Raw genomic sequence first — 20,993 nt, forward strand, 5'->3', positions numbered from 1 at the left:
GGATACATCTTCTCCCTGAATTTATTGGCAAATTTGAACTCAGACACTCATGTAATTAACTTTTCCCACACATTAAAAGAGTGCAGGTCAGTAGAAAACATTGTGACAATTCTCACCTTTGTGCAGGCTTTAGCATTGTAAGAGCTGATACTCTATATTTGTTTTTTTCTGAGGAGCATTATAGTGTCAATACTGCTTCCAGTAGGATGATGACGCGTTATTGAACACCTGCAGCGACACCGGCAGTCTGATGCATCATTTTTCATTAGCACTTAGGTGGTGGCCCAAGAATTTTTATTTTACAGATGATGTTTACTAAGAACAGCAGCAGCAGCAGCAAGCATTCGTGTTGTGCTAAAAGGAACACAGTTGAACTGACAGTGTGTAGAAGCAGAATATCAATAGGCCTTTCCTACATAGAAAGGAATAAGAACAAAGGAATATGCACTGAGAAACACAAGGGTTATGTTTTCAGTGTCACATGAGAGCTTTCCATCCTACATTCCATCACAGCAAGCCTGGTGAGACATCAAATTGGCCCTGAATATTTGAGTACAGACTGAGCCCTCAGTACCTAGAGTGACTAAGCTGCAAGCTGTTTACTGCATTTGAAACATAGAAAAGGCTAATTTGTAGAAGTGGCTGTGTCAAAACTTCTGCTGTTTAGAGGCAAAGGAGGGTGTGTGCCTCATACACTTCAATTCCCTGTGGCCTCCCTGCTCTTTCTGCTGCTGTGTTTTTGTGACCCGAGTGCTAGGAACTTGCCATTTGACTTGATGGATTAAACCAACTCCAGTGGAAATGTTCATTCTCCTGTTAGTCTCTTCCCTGAAGCTGAAGTACTCACACATGAAGATACAGATGTGAATTTGAGCAGCTCTCCCTCACCCTTGCACAGCTGTTAGTTACTAGCTCTCTGCGTGGTTGTGTCATCTCGTTAACCATCTGAAAGGACTCTGTTCTTCCGATGCAGGCCCAAACTTGGCACAATAGGAGGTGTGTTCTGTCTGAGCTTGGAACAGAGAGAGTTTGATCACAGAATCCTGTAGGTGTGTCTTGTGTCATTGATTTAGTCATGCTGCGATTTAACAAAGTTTTGGTCGTGTTTCAAGTGAAATCCTACATGAACGCAGACTGCAGCAATATCCTACTGCCCGAGGATGAAGGCTGCATTTAGGTGAAACCATAGATAAACATTGACTTTTGCAAAGGGGAACATGCACACAAGTGCACATTCACACAAAGTGAATGGTCAGTGGGGGATTGGTAGGGTTATGGACAGAAGCAAAGATAATCCGAAAGACCACCTTCTTCATAGAACTTACCTGTGCTCATTAAAACATCTGCCATACCTAAAAAGCTCCCATTTCAGGCATGCTAGAGAGAAGCTAAGAACTTTTTTCTCCAAAATGTCTCTTTTTGTTAGGCTTGCACAATTAGTGCAGTATCCTGGACATTTTGACGTCTCACCTAGGGGCCATGTATATAGAAAAACTCTCATGCAACTTCTGTATCCTGTCTGTAGAGTGTCTTTGTGGGTGCATTGTTCAGAGCTCAGAGAATTCACATTAATTACTGCATGCCAACAGGTCTAAGATTTGTATGTTCTCACACTTTTGATAAACTGTTCCTGTCTGGAACTGTGTAATTTTTTGAAGATCATCCATTTAAACTCTAATATTATTATCTGAAAAGCAAGTGCGTTTTGTGATGGGAAAAGAGATAATGGTTTTAAACAAAAAGAGAGTGAATTCAGACTAGATATCAGAAGGACATTTTTTGTGTTGAGGTGAAACACTGACAGAGGTTGGTAGATGCTCCATCCGTGGAAAGAGTCAAGGTCAAGTTGAACAGGGTTGTGAGCAACTTCATATAGTTGATGTCCCTGTGCATTGCAGAGGGTTTGAGCTACATGACCTTGAAAGATCCCTCCCAACACAAACTATCCATGATCCTATGATGTAGATTCACTTCAATTCAGTTATAGTACTGAAAAACTCTAAATGAAATAAAATTTAACAAGAACATTTATTTATTAACAGTAAAACATAAATTTTGTAAAATTGGAATCATTGATAGAATGGTATAAGTCATGAGTGCATGAGCTTTTCAGACTGAAACCTCCACTTCAGATGCTTGCTATCAATCTGTGAATTTGTATAATGCATAGCACTTATTGTTTTGTTCTCTTTTCCTCTGTCTTCCTGATTAATGTTGTCTTTCTTTTCAAATGCTTTTTTCCTTTTTCTCAGGAAACATGAATTTAAACAGGATTGGCATGGATTGTATTGTCTGTGTGGGTGTATTGACTTTTAAAACTCCCAGATTACAAAAAAGAAAAGGGGTAGGGGAGACTGTCAGAACCTGTTCAAGCCTAATGATGGATCTTTTCCTGGAGGGGAAGGACTGGTATTTATAGCCTTGAGCCCAGAGGGATGGAGATAAAGCAGGTTGTGTTGCTTTAGTGTTTCTATCAGGAGGCTACAGATCTAGCCTATAGCAAAATTCATCAAAACAGTTCCAAAACTGGTAACACATTTTACGGACTTTCTTTTCTGGAATAGATGTACAGAAGAGGTTAGTAAAATGATTTTCAGGAACCTAAAGTATTAAAGTTATGTTCAAAGATATTTCAGGATCATTTTAAGACCAGACTTTAGTCTTCAGTAAAGTCTTTGAGGGGAGGCTAAACTTTAATAACTTGCTAATGTGTTTGGTAGTATTTGAAATCAATTAATGTGTATGATTTTTTTGTAATGTAGTTTAAATTTTGTACATTGTTACTTTTATTACTAGAATATAAATTCTAAAAGATATTTAAGTTTCACTGAACTTTTGACTAAAATGATAGTTTTGATTTGTGGTATTTGGCCCTGCAAGAGAAGTACTTACGTACTTATCCAGCAAATATGAAAGGAAATTGTAAAGTATGTAATATGAATGCATCTCATCAAATAAATTCATCCTGAGCTATAAGTTGCTAAAACTATAGCTACTAGAAGGGGGGTATATACTGAATTGCAGCACTTCCTTTTCAAATTCTCAAATAATATCAATATTGTTATTATTTGAGCAAGATGAATAGAATTATTTAATATTATTAATTAGAGGATACTTGAAAGCAGTCTTATCCTGTTGGACCATTCTTCTGTTTGAATGGTATTATTTCAGCTTTATTATGCAGAAAATAATTCCGCTTGAGTGATGGCTTCTCCAAACTTTAATCTCGATTATATAAATTAGTATGGTACTTTATTTTATGCTGATTTAATGGGATGTATTTGTTTACTCATTACTAGTTCACCTGTACTGCACTAGTTCACAGAAAGAACTTTGGTACCGTGGCTAGCATTTAATTCTGACTGATTCCTTTCTCTTCCAGACTGAATTATGCAGGTTGCAGAAATTTCTATGATTCTTATGCTAACACTCATCATTGCGATATAGAATATCTACCCGTAACATTCATTTTAAAACCAAAGCTGTGTATCAAATTCTTCTGAGTAGTGTTGTACCACAGGTTTCAGTCGTGGTTTTCAGTAGGCTGTATCCTACAGTTCATAGTCAAACTCTCATCGGAGAACAGATAGAAAATTAAAGTGAATGAAGTATTGTCTATTCATCTTAATTTTTATGTATATTAACTGTACAGCTCTTACAAGATACAATGCCTTTTTTTTCCTTTTATCTAGTTACAGTTAAAAACAGAGATTAAATAAGCTCAAATTTGTAGCCTTTATACTAGTACTCTTATGGAGTGCATTCACTTAGCTAAGTATTTTATGCCAGATTTATTGCAGTATGGAAGAGTCTTGTTACATGTTGAGGAACTCAAATTTGTGGAAAAAGAAAACAGAGAAACAGCCACACAGTAAGCTGACTCAATTCATGCTGTAATGACAACATCGCTATTTCTCTGTCGCAGGTGTCTAATCAAAGATTTTGAGAAGCGTCCTTCGGTCACCCATCTTTTGGAACATCCGTTTATTAAACAAGTACATGGTAAAGATATGTCTTTGCAAAAACAGCTGGCTGAGCTCATCCAAGAACAGCAGCAGCTAGGCTCCGTAGCCAAAACAAGGTACTGTACAAGGTCCTGTATATAACAACATCTATGCTATGGCCCTCCTTCCCCACACTTACACTGGAAGCACAAATTGAAACTTTGAGTGTAACTTTTACTGTTTCAAATGATCATATTAATGTGTTGAATGCCAAAATTATCAGCAACAAGTGCTGCTTGCCATGTGAATGTAAGAGTCATGTTGTCCCTTTGATACATTTTAAAGCTAGTTTGATCAGCCATTATGCAACTTTCTTTCCCATTCTTTCGCCCACTGAACTCTGTTCTACGCTTGTTCTCATTTGGCTCAATCAGAAGGATGTTGATAATTCCAGAATATTCTGATTTGTGGAAGTAAATATTGGCACAAAACATTGTATCATACTTTGGTAACAGATCTTTAAAAATACAACTGTGTCAAGTGACTACTAGAAAAAGTGAAGAACAGAAAAATTAAATCTTATTAGTAAGAAGGCGGTTCAGTACTGAAAGTAGTTGTTTTGCCTGTTGTTTAATAGTAACTTCTATTTTTCCTTTCAGCCCAGTAATTAATTTTAAAACGTGCTTAAAAAGCAATGCATGTTAATTGGCAGAAGTGGCATCTTTTGAGGCTGACTGTAAATGTGTCTTAGTTTAGTGTTGTCCAGAGGGTGGCAGAATTTCACTGTTTCAAAAGAGAATTAAATGCAAATGAACATACTGTCCCAAGCTCAGCAATCTAGAGTTAGATAAGCTCTGGCCCATTATTATAAATAACCACCTACTAATGTTGATGAAGTAAATTAGATGTTATGACTCAGAAGTCATAAACATGTATATACTTACGTGCCAGAAATCTCTGTAGCTGAAATGCTAAAGGCCCAAACAAGAATGTACAAGTTAAAATAAGGGAATGGATGTTAAGTACAGTTTCAAGGTGAAGCTGACTTGTGTGGGTGGTGAGGTTTTGTTTCGTTGGTTTTGTGGGGTGTGTGTGTTTGTTCTTGTTGGTTTCTTTGTGTGTTTTCTGAGAAAACATACCTGGAAATGCTCACTGTGGGAGGGAGTTATGCCAGCATTACGGTAGAAGTTACTGCTTTATCTAGTTTCATAAGATTCCTTCCCCATAGCACCTCACAGCTCACATTGCTCAGAACTATGGCATGGCTGGCCCAAGAGGTATAAGAATTTTTCCAGCTGTTGACCTGATTGCACATTTAGACAGAGTGAAATAATTCCTGTGCTAAGAGAAGCTCTGAAATGGATTTGTCATGGTATTCCAATATATTCTTCTGGGATTGAGCTCATAATGTGGAGTGACAAAGAACCAAGACCACAACAGCATTTCTTTCCTCAAGCCTTTTCATGTATTAACTGGGTGTGCTGTGACAGACAAGCTTCTACACCTTAGACATGACTGGACTATAAGAAGGGTTTTGGTTCCCAGCACCCAAGTATGAATCACTGCTCATCTAAGGAAGTTTAACTCCTTGTCTGTCCTGTCACCACCTAACCCAGCTTAAATATTTTATTTTCAAACAGAAATCTTTCTGATTGTTTTAGCATTGTACTATGGTATCCTTACTTCTTCTGTGAAGCACCAGCCCGCTGTGATGGGGTTGAGAGCATGCTCAGAGGGGACAAAAATCTACTTATTTTTTACCTCTGAAATCTACAACATATTGTTCATTATGATATTCTAAAGATTTTAAGCTTGATTAAATCGGTACAAATTTAATGAGATAGCAAAAGTACATCCCTGCAAAACATTAAGTCTGTGGGCCAGACAGTTAATGCTGGACTAGAAACATAAGATTATTACAAAAGAACCAACCACTAAGAGCATCTAATTAGAATTTTCCCAAGAGGATTGACATAGCCTCATAACAGTAAAAAACTTGGCTCTGTAATAGGGCTATTGCACCCTCTAGAAAATTTTTACCGATTAAAAGCCTTTAAAACCTCTGTAATGCATCTACAACATAATTTTCAACACAAAATTTGACATGCAGAAGAACATATGACCAGATGGTACTGTAAAAAATTTACTGGCATTCATTTGTAATGCTCTGTAGAAGTCATCTAAACGTATAGTCACCACTTCAATGTAAATAAGGCCAGTTCAAATCCATGTTAGGTAAAACTTTTCTATTACAACATTGAATATAGAGTATGTTTTTTCTGTTTATTGATGTGCCCATGACAGGCACGATGAAATGTACATTCATTTCCTGGTGTTCAGAAATAAAGAAAACTAGACACCCATTTTTAGGAGTGGAGCAACACCACAAATTAGTAATTTAAAAGATAAGTAAGAGAAAATGTTCTCAAGAGGACCGGCTGAAAATTTCCAGAGACTGGTAAATCATCAGTGTGCTTGTGTTAACAGCATTTCTTCTTTGAGGGAGCCCAGGGACTCACTGGTGATGACAGCCGATCAGGACGTGTTTTGTCTCATATGAAAGTCTTCCAGGATGGTGCTTTGGATTTGTGTCTTTTGATTCTGTACTGACTCAGCACCTGTGGGGTTTTAAATAGGATTCTCTTTCCAGTGGAACCCTGCCAGTTTTGCCTATTTTGGTACATCACTTCAGGTCATTGTGCCTGAGAGCAAGCCTGCAGACTTGAAAGTCACTACTAATGACTTAGAGTCTGTGAAGGAGAGACATGGAGAGCTGATCTAGCAGTGCCCAGATAGTGAAGAGGAGAGAACTGGCTTCTTTCATTTTCCCTCAACTCCCAGGAACAAACTCATGATGCTGTTGTTATTGCAGCTTCAGGGATTGTCAAAAACCTCCTGAGCTTGAACTTCTACAGTGAGAGAAAAAAACTAAGCCAGCAGAAACACAGACATCTTTCTATTCAGTGCTGAAGTGAAGGAGGGAATGCTTCACATGGCCAGGAATAAGCCGGAGAGTGGTAGAAAGAAACAGGCTGGCCCCTTTTGGTAGGACCATCTGGGTTGGCCTCTGGAGTCACAGACTGAAACATCGCCTTATTTTAGTTTCTTTCATTCTTCTTTTGTCAGCTTCATGTGCAGTGTAGCTAGGCTTAACTTCACTACATTTCTTCAGACTTGTGAACTGAAGGGGCTGTTCATTGACCTTGAGCTCAAAGAAGTCTGTTAACACATATTTGTTGCTATCATCAGTTTGTTATCATCAGCTGATGAACATACTGTTGTTACTTTTCCATGAAGCAACTTACTAGAGAATTTTATATTCTGATTTCCTTTAGGTTAAAAATTAATAATAAAAAGAAAATGTTTATGCTGGTAAAAGACCACTTTTAAAATTAAAAATAACATTAACAATTCATCCTGCCTTTTTACTGAAAAAGATACTCTCTAAAACTTTTCCACTAGTTCTGTTTTCCTCTAGTCATTTTCATTGGTGAGGTGCAGATATCTTCGATCCTTATGCAAATAGGTGTTTTAAGAAAACCCAGCCGGAATACCCCTCTTTCCACACTTGCAATGAAGAAGAAGAAGATTCTTCTTTTCATCTGTTGGCATGTTTTACACTGAAATTCCTGTGTTTTGGCATTTCAGCATTTGCTCTCCACTCCTGCATTGCCTGTGATTTATATTCTCATGAGGAAAAACTTGGTGAGAAAGTCTAATGTCTCAGCTGTGTAAAGATGAGCTCTGGGTATTATCTTTCTTATCCATATCCCTCTTATAAGCTATCAGTTAACTGTATTTGTTTTCTAACAATACCAAAGTATAATTGCTAATTAGCATCAGTGCACTTTCCATTAACAGCTTTGACATAGTAACAATTATATGAAGTTTAATTCTAAGAAATTTATTCAGTGTTAAGTAGTCCACTAGTTCTATTTTTATAAAAGTTCTTCAATCCTTGGAAAATAAAGGTTGGTACATCAGAACGTTGCTTCACATGTATTCATTCCAACCATGCTGAATTTTTCTTCCCCATCTATTCTAAAGTCAAATACAGAATTCCTTTTTAGCACATCATGGATACTGTTTTTTACATCATCTTGGGAGTCACAGCAGTCTTCTTCCTATCAATGTGTAGCTGCCTCTAGGCAGGAAGCATTTCTTAAAATCAGAGAAGATGCTTTCACAGGATCTCACTCAGTTTTTCCTATTTATCCTTCTTTTTTTTACTTTCCTGCTTCTGTATTCACACAGATACTGTAAGATGGTTATCCACATAGTGTCCTTATGCATACTAACATTGTGAGAACAAGAAATATCATTAATTCCTAAAGAATGGTACCTCATGTAGCATGAAATTTGAGAACAAAGGAAAAAAGAAGAAATTTAAGTTACAGCAAGGTGTGCCAACAGAACAAGCAAACATTGGTCAGGAATGATAAGCAGAACTATAAAACTGTTTTTGTTACAAAAATAATAACAGAGTGTTGGTAGACTCAGTGTGTCTGAGTGTGATTAATAATGTATTCTCTAAGTAAAAAAGGGTACATAAGTCAATCTTACCATAAACTTGCTGTATTTCAGGGACAGGTTCCTCAAGATGAAGATTCATATGATTGCTTGTCATTAAAATACCAAGAATGTTTAGGCACCTCCTGAATTTAATACAAAAGCATTGTAGAGGTTTGTGTTCTGTTCCTCATTCTCACTCTGATTTGCTGTGTAATCTCTGTTCTGTCATTTGCCCTCAATATTTCCCTGTTCCTTTCACTTATGGAATGACTATTAATAGTTTTATTAATATATCATACCTGTGGAAAAGAGATAGCAGTTTGCTGAGGCAAGAACTTTGTCTTGTTCTATAAAGCTGTACTGTACTGTGCTGTTAGGTTGCTGTAAACCTGGTAATGAGGAGCAACATGTATAATGCCCGGAGCTCTAGCCATCTTTATTTCACTCTTCCTGCCCTAGAGCCTGGGGAACGCTTTGGGAAGGCTCTAAGCAAAGATATGTTACAAATTATGGCAATTATTCATTCTCATTTAACAGTAAACATTTTCTTTGTGGAGATTATATTTTTGTTAAATAATGTTTGAGTGTGTTTGATAATCCATTAATGGAGGTTATAAGAGAGCTGCTCACTTTCCAAATACACCTTTTGATATCTTGAACTTATTAGTGTGGTTGGTTGCTTTTTTAATTCATAGTACAAGAGATTCCAACATACAGGCTAATAACCAGCCTGCTTAAGGAGAAAGTCAGAAGAGATTTAGTGTGTTTCCTAACATGGCTAAATTTTAAATGACTCTTTGTGCTGTCTACACTGGCAAAATGCACTGCAAAAATTGGGTATATTCTCTGGTGTTTGCTTATAAACATCAAATATTTTCCCCATATTTTTGTCCTTGTCAGGACTTTCTCTCAAGCTGGCAATGCCAGCAGCTGTTTCACTGTTGAAAAAGTTGAAAAACAGATGTAAAAACTTTCAAAGCCTTTTAAGCTAGGAATCGTACCAAGTTCCATAAATAATATTTAAAAATACAACAGAGCTTGTCATGGAGACATTTGAAAGGGAATTCATTTGGAACCCTGGCATTCTGTCTATTGTCCTAGCCCTTCCTTGCATAAATTATGGTGATAGAATCTTGCGTCCTTCAGGAAAATTTTCTCCAAAAAAAGTAAACTTTCCATTTTATTCCATAAAAAAACCAAAACAAAAACTCTTTCATGGCTTGTGAGTAGAACTAATGGAAAACTGTAGAATTTTAAATCTTTAACTGAAGGCTTTGAAAAGTACTGACCATCAGCAAATGGGAATGAAAATAAAATGTTCTGATTTTTTCTTTCTCCATTTGAATGTACCACAATTAAGACATTATCTACTTGTGCTCAGTCTTAAAATAACAGATTGCTCTATAGCAATATGATAGCACGTAGGAGAAAATCTCAAAAAGAAATGTCATAACAGCACATGAGGTGGAGAAATTCAAGTGTAGTAACAGATCTATTAGCTGCCCTTTTAGTGTGGTGGGGAAACAGAGCATGAGGGAGGAGAATACCTGATTAAAAGCTTAGAACTGGAGACAGGGAAGAAGAGTCTTCACAGAATGCTCTCTAAAAATTTTGCTCTTGGTAATATTCTTTGAAGCTGTCTTTCAAAATTTTACATATTGTGGGTTTCTGTGTGGCATTTGGCTGTTCCTTCAGAGGAGATAATGTGGAGCACCTGTATGTATTGCAGTAGATAAATCTATATTAATTTTGAAGTAACAAAAATATTTATTAATCACCAGTTGACATCTACATTTATTTAGTTAACGCTGTCTATCAAATGTCACTGGAGGTGAAGTTGAGAAAAAACAGGGTCTTCTGTATTTCCTCAATAACCTAATGTTATTAACCTAACTCCCAATGTAAAAGTTATATAATGATTTGATGTTTGAAAGTTAATGTTGATCAAGCATCATGGTTCAAAGCAGCAGCTTCCAATTATCAGCAGGTGTGAAGAGGCCAGCTCCAGACATGGCTCATTCTTCTCTTGGGTGTTTTCCTACAGAATAGGTATCTTATGCTCCTGTCTGTAAATAGGCTTCTTCATAGGAATCAGAAAAGATCTACTAACCTCTGCTTTCAGTTTTTAAAAGAATGAAAAAGCTTCATGAATATGGTTTTAAACAAACACTTGTGAACAGACACTTGTGAAACCTTGCATTTTGAAGGATAAAAAGCAAATCTGTACATCGGGAAGAATCAAACTTGAAGAAGCTTGGGGAAATAAATAGAAAAGGGAAAAAAAGAAAAGAGCATTTACTGTTTGAAAAGGGCAGGAATGTTCAGGCTACCTTGTCAGATATTAGAATGACAGTACCATGTCTTGGCAGCTTCCTGCTTCTCATGAACCAGCTGGATTACAGCAGCAGTCCATCCAAGGAAGTAATTCTTACTACCAGATATCAAGCTTCTCTGCCAGCTCACATTTCATTTTGAAAGCAATTAACAGCAAGGAACTTGATTGCATCTAGCCAGTAATTTTCTTTGGACTCATAGATAATAGCAAAAAAAGAACAAAAAATAGTCCTCTGATGCTATACACAATGTAATTTAAAGCACTTCTTCCAGCCTTCTTCTATATGAATATTAGGCAAATGAGTTTAAAACTCCTTTTTCTCTCTTTTTCTCCCTTTTAATATATGAGGTTTTTTTTTTTTTAATCTCAAAGCTCCTGTGGCCCCTAAGAGTGATCCTGTTCTGAATATAGTGCATGTGTTTTTAGTGGAGGTTGTAGAATATAGCTGTAGCATTTATATTGTAATTAAGGCTCTGTCGGTGTCTCTCTTATGACCTTGCCTCAGCAAATTACTTCAGGCTGAAACTTGATGTAAAGGAGCAAAATTAAGGCTTTGCAATGCATGGGAAATAGTCTGTGTATCTCTGTGTGGCACTATCACACTCTCCCCTTTTTTCTTTCCCATTGTGTTGAGCATTTTTCTTGTAAATCTCAGGAATTAATTTTAAAATTGGCAATAGTCTAAAGAAGACCAAGTACAGAAACCATTGTACCTTTGTGAATCCTAGAAACAAATAAACAAACAGTAAACGTAAATGCTTAACTGCACCAAGAGGCCAAAATAAAGGCCTCTTGGAAGGTCTTAAAGATGTTAGGGGTGGAGGAGAGAGATTAGAGAAGAAACTTCCCAATGAAGGCAAAAATTCCTGGTCTGGACCTGCCAGTAAAATGACTTTTTGATCTAGAAATCAGTGTGGTCCATCTAGCTTTTATTTCCCCATCCCTTAATAGCAGGATATAGGCATGTATAGCTATTTACAGTGCACTTCTATTACTAGAATTAGTTACTTTCTTTCAAACTATATCTTTACCTCCAGTAGAACAAAGGAATGCTTCCTGCCTTTTCATGAAATGGTTCTCTTGAGGGAGAAATGCTTCTTGCCTTTCGCTCATCCTACAAAATCCAAGAAAACTGTTCCTTTGCAGCTACTCCTGCATGATGAAATGGTAGCAGAAGGGTGCTTCAGGGCATAGAGCCTTTTTCAACAGACAGTGCTCATCACTAGATTTCTGGAATCAATCTAATGCTGCTCTTCAGGTCTCTTCTGACCCAAACCATCCTGTGATGCTCTCATAAAGTTAGGTACCTTGAGTGACTGGCCCTTTGCACCCTTGATGGCAGTTGTTTTGTTTTGTGAAGAGACTGCGTCTTGCAGGGATTACTTCAGAAAATCCCTGGAAACTTAGGGAAGATCACATAACATCTTTGATTTCCCTTTTGCTTAGAGTTTGTACTTTTTATGTGTTGCCAGAAAGGAAAGGTAATTGAAAAACTGGCTGATAATTCTACTTTTTATAAAATACTGATAGTTATTTCCCCAACTAAGAGTGCTTCCTTCTGCTTTTTAAGAATTTTTAATGTATATATTAAAAGCAGATTGTATTTCTGATGTAAAATTGTGGAAATAATTAAAGGTTACTATCTGGTTTTTTCCTTCCCACTGTGTCAATGCACTGGAGGACATAGGGTCAGTAGAAAACTGATGAGGCCAGCAGGAGATTGGAAGCTAATGTCATGTTATGCTCCTAATATCCTCTTCTTAATCATGTACTTAGGAAAATGAGTTAAGTGCTGGAAAATATTTGCACAAAGGTATATATGTTTTACTTATATTTAACGCAGACCAGTTCCCTTATTTATTTACACAGGCTTAATATGAACCCTTCCCAGTAAAAAAAAAGAAAATTGATTCCTTTATCACTTAAGGTGAACAAACAGCAGGAGTTTAATACACAATCAGATAACAGATTAGGTTACAAAGCCATTCTTCAATTAGACATGCTTAGGTTTGAATGTGCCCTCTTCCCCCTCCTCCTTGCACCTCTGGTAGATGTATCCCTACTTGCAGTTTGTTGCAATTCAGTATTGTGGCTATGATGTTTTGCTCCAGCAAGAAAAAGCTTCACAGATTAGTTATGTTAGCTAAAATTTCTAGCCATTGCTTTGTTAGTTACATCTTCATGAAGTAAAGCAACTGTTAAAATATTTCCTTCCTTTGTAGACCAAGGGGTGCTCCTATTTCTAAATGATTGTCATTATTTACATTATTTTTCTGTGCAGTAAAATAAGAGCTTGAATTCTGGTTTGAAAGGGAAACAACACTTAAAAACCCTAGTAGTACATCATGCATTCTTACTCCTTTGAGGATCTGGCTTGTCAGCAAAGTGTAATATTTTTGCATATAGTGAATTTTAAAAAAAGCCAGAAACAATCCACAACCCAATACCTGATCAAAGATCAGAAAAGGGAAGATTTCACTGAATGGAATTTTCAACAAATTCAAATGATCTCCATGCTGCCCATGGGAAATAACACCACTATAACAATTTTTCTTTCATAGCTTCTTGTCTTCTTGTGTCCTTCTTTCATTGCTTCATACGTACAACGTAAAGCAAACTACTGTCTGTGGGAATGTAGTGGGACTGTTAGCAGAATCTGCTGTCTTCCCACTGTTTTATTTCCTAGCTGACAAAACAGTTTGCACAGTTTTATTTTGTTACAATTCAAATAAACCATTATAGTTTTCTAAAACTCATTGAGTAGCCAAAAGGAAATGAGGAAAGTGAGTAAAAATAGACAGAAAAGTATGATCATTTGATGTGATTCACAGTTATCAGGGAAGCTCTATTCATGGCTAACACTCTTCTCCTTCCTCTGCATTAGAGTCTTTCCTTACAATAATTCTTCTGATGATGTAATAGCTCTTGGATATGAAAACATTCTCTTTACTGAATGAAAGCTGATTAGCTTGAAATACAGAGGCGTACATAAATGGGGGAAATGCAAATGCCTCGATGTTTATTTTTTAAAAAGAATTCCAAGAGCATGTGAAGATATGATTAAGGAAACCTGCTACATCTTCATATTAATCTTGAACATTATAGATAAACAAGTGTTTCCTGCCAAGTTACTGTTCTGTTACTGCTTGGTATAATATTTAGCCTTGTTTTGGGATGCTTGATCATGTGGCTCTTACTTTCTACATGGCAACCAATGCAAAAACAATCTGTCAAGGACTGTCATTGAGGATCAATGCTAAATGTTACTCAGCAGGATGCAGACTGTATCTCGGTGGGTGTCCTTCTACTATGCTTTGATTATGTTTGTTGTAAAGAAAAGCATAGTTGTGCTTACAGCATTCATATTTCACACCCTCTGTGGAAGACATGTTACAGCCTCTTAATTTGTTCCCGTTTCAACGTGATGTGTTGTTTAAAAAACATATACACCACGTTTTCAAAGATTCCTTCAGTATAATCTGATTATAAAGGGGTTATGTGACAGTTTGTCTCTGCTGCTTGTTGTGTGGCTTAAATCTCTGGAGACAAGCCGACTGAACATCCCTACAATTTAGAGTCTGATGGCAGCTGTGGTTCAAAAACGTTGTTTTGGGCCACATCTAGGGTCATCTGAGGAGGCACTTTGGCATACATCAAGGTAACAGTAGGATTTTATCCTACTTACTGCTTCTTATATCTTCTTTAGATGACAGTGCTATGGCTGGGCACGTGGGGGTAGCATTTAATTAAACTGAGTGGTAGTTTATTAACTTAGAGCAGGAGGGGAAGGGAAAAGAGGAAGAATTTTTTAGTTTACTGAGTGTGAGTGAGGAGTAGTAAGTCTGTAAGTAGTAAGTCTTGGCTGAACATTGATAAATAGATAGGGTTATATATTGTGAAAGAGAAAACGGGTAGTACACTGGACAGCAAGCTGATCTATTGCTTTTATAAAAGAATACCACAAGCAAAATTCCACATTTCAGAGAGCATGTCTGTGTTTGTGCACGACAAAAACATTCACCTGGGACTTCCCTTTGCATCTTAATGTTTGCTGTCTCTGGTACACTTTCATAACACTGGTGCTCTACTTACAACTTCCAGGCATGAAAGAATACATACTAGAAGACCCTACCATGTGGACAGAGCTGACAAGTACTCTCTAGATGACGATCTGGTAAATCTAGAAGTTCTCAATGAGGTACTGTACTGTCTGGGTAGCAGCTTCTGACAACTGCACCTCACATTCTTGCCTGTTTCTGCTTTTTAGGCACCTCTTAGTAGAATGAGAATATTTCCTTCTTGCAATCTTTTGTCCCTTCAAGACAAAAGAATTCTCACAGGACTGATCAGCTGCCGTCACTTTATTAATTTATATAGTTGCATAAAAGTAGTAGCAGTGAATACTATAATGCGAAGAAGCTTAATTATGAATTATGGTAGTTTAAATTATTTTTGTTAGTTTCCTAAAATGTGAACTTTGGTCATAAAGATGTAGTTTTAAGTGATTTTTTTCTAAAATAATTGATTTATATAGGATAACATATTATCTACTGCTTCTGGCTAAAAAATTACAAAACTATCCATTTCATATTTCACTGTATCAGCTATTTGCAGAGTATCTGTAAATTTTTGTGTTGATAATCCTTAAATTACATGCCAACAAGAAAGAGGCATAATACTAAATTGTGCTATTGTACTGTTTAAACAGTTTTACCCCTGCTTAAAATTTAATCCTTGAAAAATTATTATCCGTGTTTCATGGCCAAATGAAAAAAAACATTAAATGGACATGTACTATGAAGTGCAGCAATGATGTGTTACCACCATTTTCTCTTCAGAAGATTTACTTCTCAGGCTGATGTAAAAAAATATTCTAATTTCCAGTTATGAATTGCCATTTAACTTAGTTTTATGACATTAGCAAGAATTTTGGAACCATTTTATTTTGTGGGTTTGGCATTTAAAATATAATTAGAAACACAGTAAGTATTTCTTAAAAAATGTACTCTGTATATTTACAAAAATCTTCCTGAGTGGGAAAATACTGTATAACTATCAAACTTTCTGCAATCTTCTCAGGATACTATTATCCATCAGCTGCAAAAACGTTACGCTGACTTACAGATTTATACTTACGTTGGAGACATATTAATAGCCTTGAACCCCTTCCAGAATCTCAGCATTTATTCTCCCCAGGTAAGAGAGATTCCTAGCTGAAGACAGAAGTTGCTTTACATTTTATATTAACACCACTAGCTAAAATACTTAAGTGATGCTGGAAGTTAGGAGCACAGACTAAACCTCAGCCTTTTCTTTATCCAGAACAGTATGGCTAAAAATTTGTTTTGTTTTGTTTTGTTTTGTTTGTTAAATTTGGTTTCATTTGATTTTATTCACTTCTTGGAGGCACAAATTCCACATGAGGGACAGAGATTACCCCAGGCACAGCTGTGCTTCTTGCCTAGCATTTAGGGGTTTCTTCTTGGAAACAGAAATGGTTATATGAACCTCCTCATGCTGAGGTTTTTGCTTGCTGAAAAATTGCTCTGACTGAGGCTTATTATATGTCCTGTGCCATCAGCTCTGCCTTAAAAGAAGCAAATGAATCAAATGCTGTAAGCATGAAGGCCAGTTTCATTCCCTACAAATATGAAGAGAGGTGGAGCTAGAAATAACTTAGTCTCCATGGATTCCAGAATCAGGGCTTCAGATAGGGGGCCAGAATTCAGATTTACTGTAAATTTCTTTTGTATGAACTGGTTATTTCCTTGATTGAAGGTTTGTGTTTGAAATTCTCTTCCTTGTGATACAGCTCTTTTCATTGTCTTGCGTGGGAAACATCAGAGTGCGTTCTAGGTGTTGTAATTTGTGTTCTGGAAATTGGGTAGTGCCAAGAATTACCACTCCTGTTCCAGGTGATTCAGTGGAAATTCTGTGGTATAACAGGCAACCCCTTTCTGTTGAACAGATGATAGTCACTGTCTTCTTCTCAGCTCTTAATTATGTAGCTAAGGTGCATATTTTGACTATTGTGTGTATTTCTTTGGATTTAGTTCTCCAAGCTTTACCATGGTGTGAAGCGTTCATCAAATCCCCCCCACATATTTGCCTCTGCAGATGCTGCCTACCAAAGCATGGTTACATTCAGCAAGGATCAGGTAAGGATCTGTTCATTTTGGTTTAGGTTTTGTATTAATTATACTGCCACTGTGCTACAGGGCTGTGAATAATGTTCTGTTAAGTTGTATTTTGGGAAATTTTTTCTTTAAGCCTTTTATTCCTTAATCAGCAAAACCAGAGTGGAAATCTGGTGAGATTTGGAAGTTCTGAAGATGACACAGTGATATGAAAGGGACTGAAAGGTCAAATACGATGATGGAAGTACCTACCAAATATAGCTTCCTGGACACCCAGGAAGTCCTGGCTGTTGATTCCAGCAGCAAAGTATTGCTGCACATTCTGATTCTAGGTCTGTTTTGACTTAGGTATTTCAATAATATTTATTTGTGTTTAATAGAGGGTTCTCAATGCCATAGCAGATTAACAGAGTTTGAACCACTTTTCTGCTGCAAAAAGACTCTAAGTCACAGAAAGTAGGAACCAGTAGCAAATTTTGTAGTAAAATAAATTAAGTATGGTTCTATTATAAATGTAATAAGGACACAAATCCAATTATATAGCAATGATTTTAGTGAGAATAAAGCACCATGTTGTAGAAGATTTTACTACATTCTTAAGCTTCTAACTTCCTACTCTTTCTAATTTGATGTGCTGTGTGTACATGAATATTGAAGGCTGATAATTATTTTTGTTTATAAAATCCTCCTGATTTTACCCTGCACATCACACAATAATTAATAGAAAATGTTCTCTTAAAGTCACAAAACCAGAATAAAGTAACAAAAAAGCCTGAAATCAGAAAATGCCAAGAAAATAAGACAAATAAAAGGGCCATTGAAGTGGAATAAAGCAGGAGTTTTACTGTTATGTGAAAGTACACTCACCTGGGAGATGGTTAATACTTCTTTAAGGACTTACATGTTCTTTGATGGAGGTATCAAAAAAAAAAAAAAAAACAAGTGCTCATGTTAGAGTAAGTTATGTGAGAATTTGCTATCTGAGGAAAAATATTGGTCACCCTGGGACAGTTAGGTAGTGTGATCGATATGGTAGCTATTTCCTAGAGCAAAAATAACTGACGGGAAGCAAATAAATGAGCTGCAAATGTCATATTGCATACATTACATAGATCTGGTCCTTGTATCTGCTGTCAGGCACTACAAGGTACCTGCTGCATCTTTCAAACCTCTTCACAAAGCTCAGTCCTATATGAAGGGGCATTGCATCAAGTATTTTAGGACCTCGTATCTTTTCCTAGCAAAGAATCTTGTATATACGCAGCATCATACAAATAGTTTTCGGATGTTTGCCTAAAAACCTGTGAATCTATGCAACTGCTCAGTTTTGACATTTTAATTATATGTCAGTTGATAATGTGCCTTAAGTAGAATAATATTTGTACTAGTGGTCTGTAGAATACATGGGGGGGAAAGGGTAAATAATAAATGCTGTTACAATTCAAACTTTCCATGATCTGCGTTCTTCAGTGTTCAGGTGGGAACTGGTTTTCGACTTCCATTTTGCCCATGAAGCATAACAGCAGAGAGAAGGAAAATGATTTAGACCATTCTAGGTAGCCTCTTGAGCCTGGAAGCCTTTTGAAGAGCCTATAAAATACCATGTGTTAAGGACTGCTGATGCAGGAAGAAGGTGGATATGTCCTCCCAGAATCATGCCGTGAACAGTTGCACATTTTTCTGAAATGTTTAGGTGCTAATTTGCTGTTCTGGCTTGAATATCAGCATCACTTACAGAATAGCCTCTCTACACAGGGCCTATTATTTAAGATTATTTTTCAGAACAAGCTTTTGTTTAGTGTGTCAAAAACAGCTGTAACCTGTGATTCATGTTAGTTCATATGAAGTCAATGCAGTGAGCTCAGACATGGTCACTTGTTTATGTGTTCTAGCCCTTCAAAATTCAGTCACTGCTTCACACATGCACCTTGAGATCAGGCATTGCAAGATGCATTTTAGTAATCTAGGGAATAAATTACTACACTGAGCCTTTGCTGATCTCTCCTTTCAGAAGGGAGTTGACCCTTAAAGTATTCTATAGTTTTGGTACTAAACATGAAATGACAGGTAGGAGTAGTAATAGCAGAAAATGACCATATGGTAACTATGCACTTAAATATTTTGTTTTGTGTGTTCAGTGCATTATCATCAGTGGGGAAAGTGGTGCTGGGAAGACAGAAAGTGCCCATCTGATCGTCCAACATTTGACCTTCTTGGGAAAGGTATTTTCTAGCCAATTATGTAAAATGATGAAGAAATCCTCCCAACCCTACCCCAATGTTCACTTTATTTAATCTTTAATACTTAAAGCTGTTCATGTGAATTGTCACACTTGATTTAGGGACATAGTAATCATGCATGTGAGAGTATTGAATTAAGATGCAAGAGTGTGACTCATACCAAGCCAGTCAATAGTTTTTTAAAGAGAAGGTGCCAGATTCTGAGTGTTCAGTACCTGTAGGTATGTACAGTGTTTATCACATATAACATTATTTATACAATAAAGAATGAAAAATATTATTGTGGCTCTAATCTTAGAAGATCTTACACATTTAAATGTTAGGAGTAATGCCATTAACACAAAATAATTGGAAAATTAGCCATGTCAGCTTAACCCTAAGTAGGCATCTTTAGTCCACTGTGCTTTTGGTACTCTTAACTAATTATAAAACAAGTCAAAGGTGGAACAATTGCAGAGAAAGAAGAATCTGTGTTTTGCTACCTGTGGGAGATTTTATCAGTTTGTTGCACCTCCTGTTATATAAATAGAAAGGTTAGCACAGTACCTAATTCCATACAAGCATGAGAAAAGGATTCTTTGCTTCTGGAGCAAGAATTGGATTGGGTGTAAACATTATATTCTTTTAATTATCATTCTGATTTGTATCTCTTCTGTCAAGGCCAATAACCGTGCTCTGCGTGAGAAAATTCTTCAGGTGAATCCTCTGGTTGAAGCATTTGGAAATGCCTGCACTGCCATCAATGACAATTCAAGTCGCTTTGGAAAATATCTGGAAATGATGTTTACACCTACAGGAGCTGTAATGGGGGCAAAGATTTCTGAATATCTACTTGAAAAATCAAGGGTCATAAAACAGGCTGTGTAGGTATATTAATTGTCTGTCCTGTAGCATTTATGTAGTGTTTGAATTGATTTAATTATCAAAAATTCTGTGGTTTAGGTACTTTTCTGTATTCTGCTAAAATAAAAATCCTTTTTACCAATGCTATGACAACAAGAATAGTCCTGTTCTTTTGGAGTTGAAGGAAGAGCCGCTTAATTCTTAGGGGTAATGTTGTGTTCACTGGGTTTTCTGTGTTTCACAGCTGCTAATCCTACGCTATTAAAACAAGAGGGAGATTTGCTACCTTGCTGCAGTGAGCTCATTATAAGAACTACTTTTACATTTGTTGTACAGAATGCTACAAGAATAAACACAGGTGCTTTAAAAGGATACTTTTTTTTTCCAGGGGAGAAAAAAATTTCCATATATTTTATTATATTTATGCTGGCCTTTATCATCAGAAGAAACTTTCTGAATATAGACTTCCTGATAAAAAGCCCCCTAGGTAACTATTGCTCACTTGTTTTAACTGCTCATTGTAATTAGCTATTGATCAGCACTTGCTTTCAGTATGATGCCTTCAAATCTCTCTTAATCCTTCTCCATTCCTTAAGGATCTTTTTTAATCTTCCAAAAGTGGAAGGAAGATGGACACTAAGGCATTCAATTCTTTGCATTTGTTTGAGAAGTTGAACTATTAAAATAGAAGGAGGAAGAACCAAGCTCATTATGTAGATATTTTGTCATACTTTCAGATGCAGACAGGCCTCCTCATGATTTCTTACCGTAATGCTTCAGTATATGCTTTGGAGGTTTTTCATTTATTTTTGTACTTTGAGTGCATCTGTTCTGGGTGAGGGGATGTGTGTGAAATGTTGGTAACATTATTAGATATTAACAAAGAATAATGCAGATGTTAATGAAATAGAAACAAAAGCTTCTTATGAATTAGCATCAAACTATAGAATTGAAAGTTATTGAGATAAATGTTTTTTCCAGT

General features: G+C 36.5%; 1 protein-coding gene across 12 annotated transcripts in view; it reads left to right on the forward strand.

Moving 5' to 3' along the window:
• MYO3B (myosin IIIB) overlaps nt 1-20,993 on the forward strand; it is a 199,356-nt gene that overhangs the window by 78,265 nt on the left and 100,098 nt on the right. For 11 of the 12 annotated variants that reach the window (XM_038141816.1, XM_038141810.1, XM_038141806.1 and 8 more), the window contains 7 exons: nt 3,926-4,081; nt 14,893-14,989; nt 15,871-15,987; nt 16,845-16,949; nt 19,067-19,150; nt 19,829-20,031; nt 20,400-20,498. In XM_038141816.1, the coding sequence (XP_037997744.1) occupies nt 3,926-4,081; nt 14,893-14,989; nt 15,871-15,987; nt 16,845-16,949; nt 19,067-19,150; nt 19,829-20,031; nt 20,400-20,498 (861 nt within the window). Of the gene's footprint in view, nt 1-3,925; nt 4,082-14,892; nt 14,990-15,870; nt 15,988-16,844; nt 16,950-19,066; nt 19,151-19,828; nt 20,036-20,399; nt 20,499-20,993 lie in introns of all 12 variants that reach the window. The other variant, XR_005257511.1, reaches the window with a different exon arrangement.

Source organism: Motacilla alba, chromosome 7 (assembly GCF_015832195.1).
Source record: "Motacilla alba alba isolate MOTALB_02 chromosome 7, Motacilla_alba_V1.0_pri, whole genome shotgun sequence".
Taxonomy (NCBI): domain Eukaryota; kingdom Metazoa; phylum Chordata; class Aves; order Passeriformes; family Motacillidae; genus Motacilla; species Motacilla alba.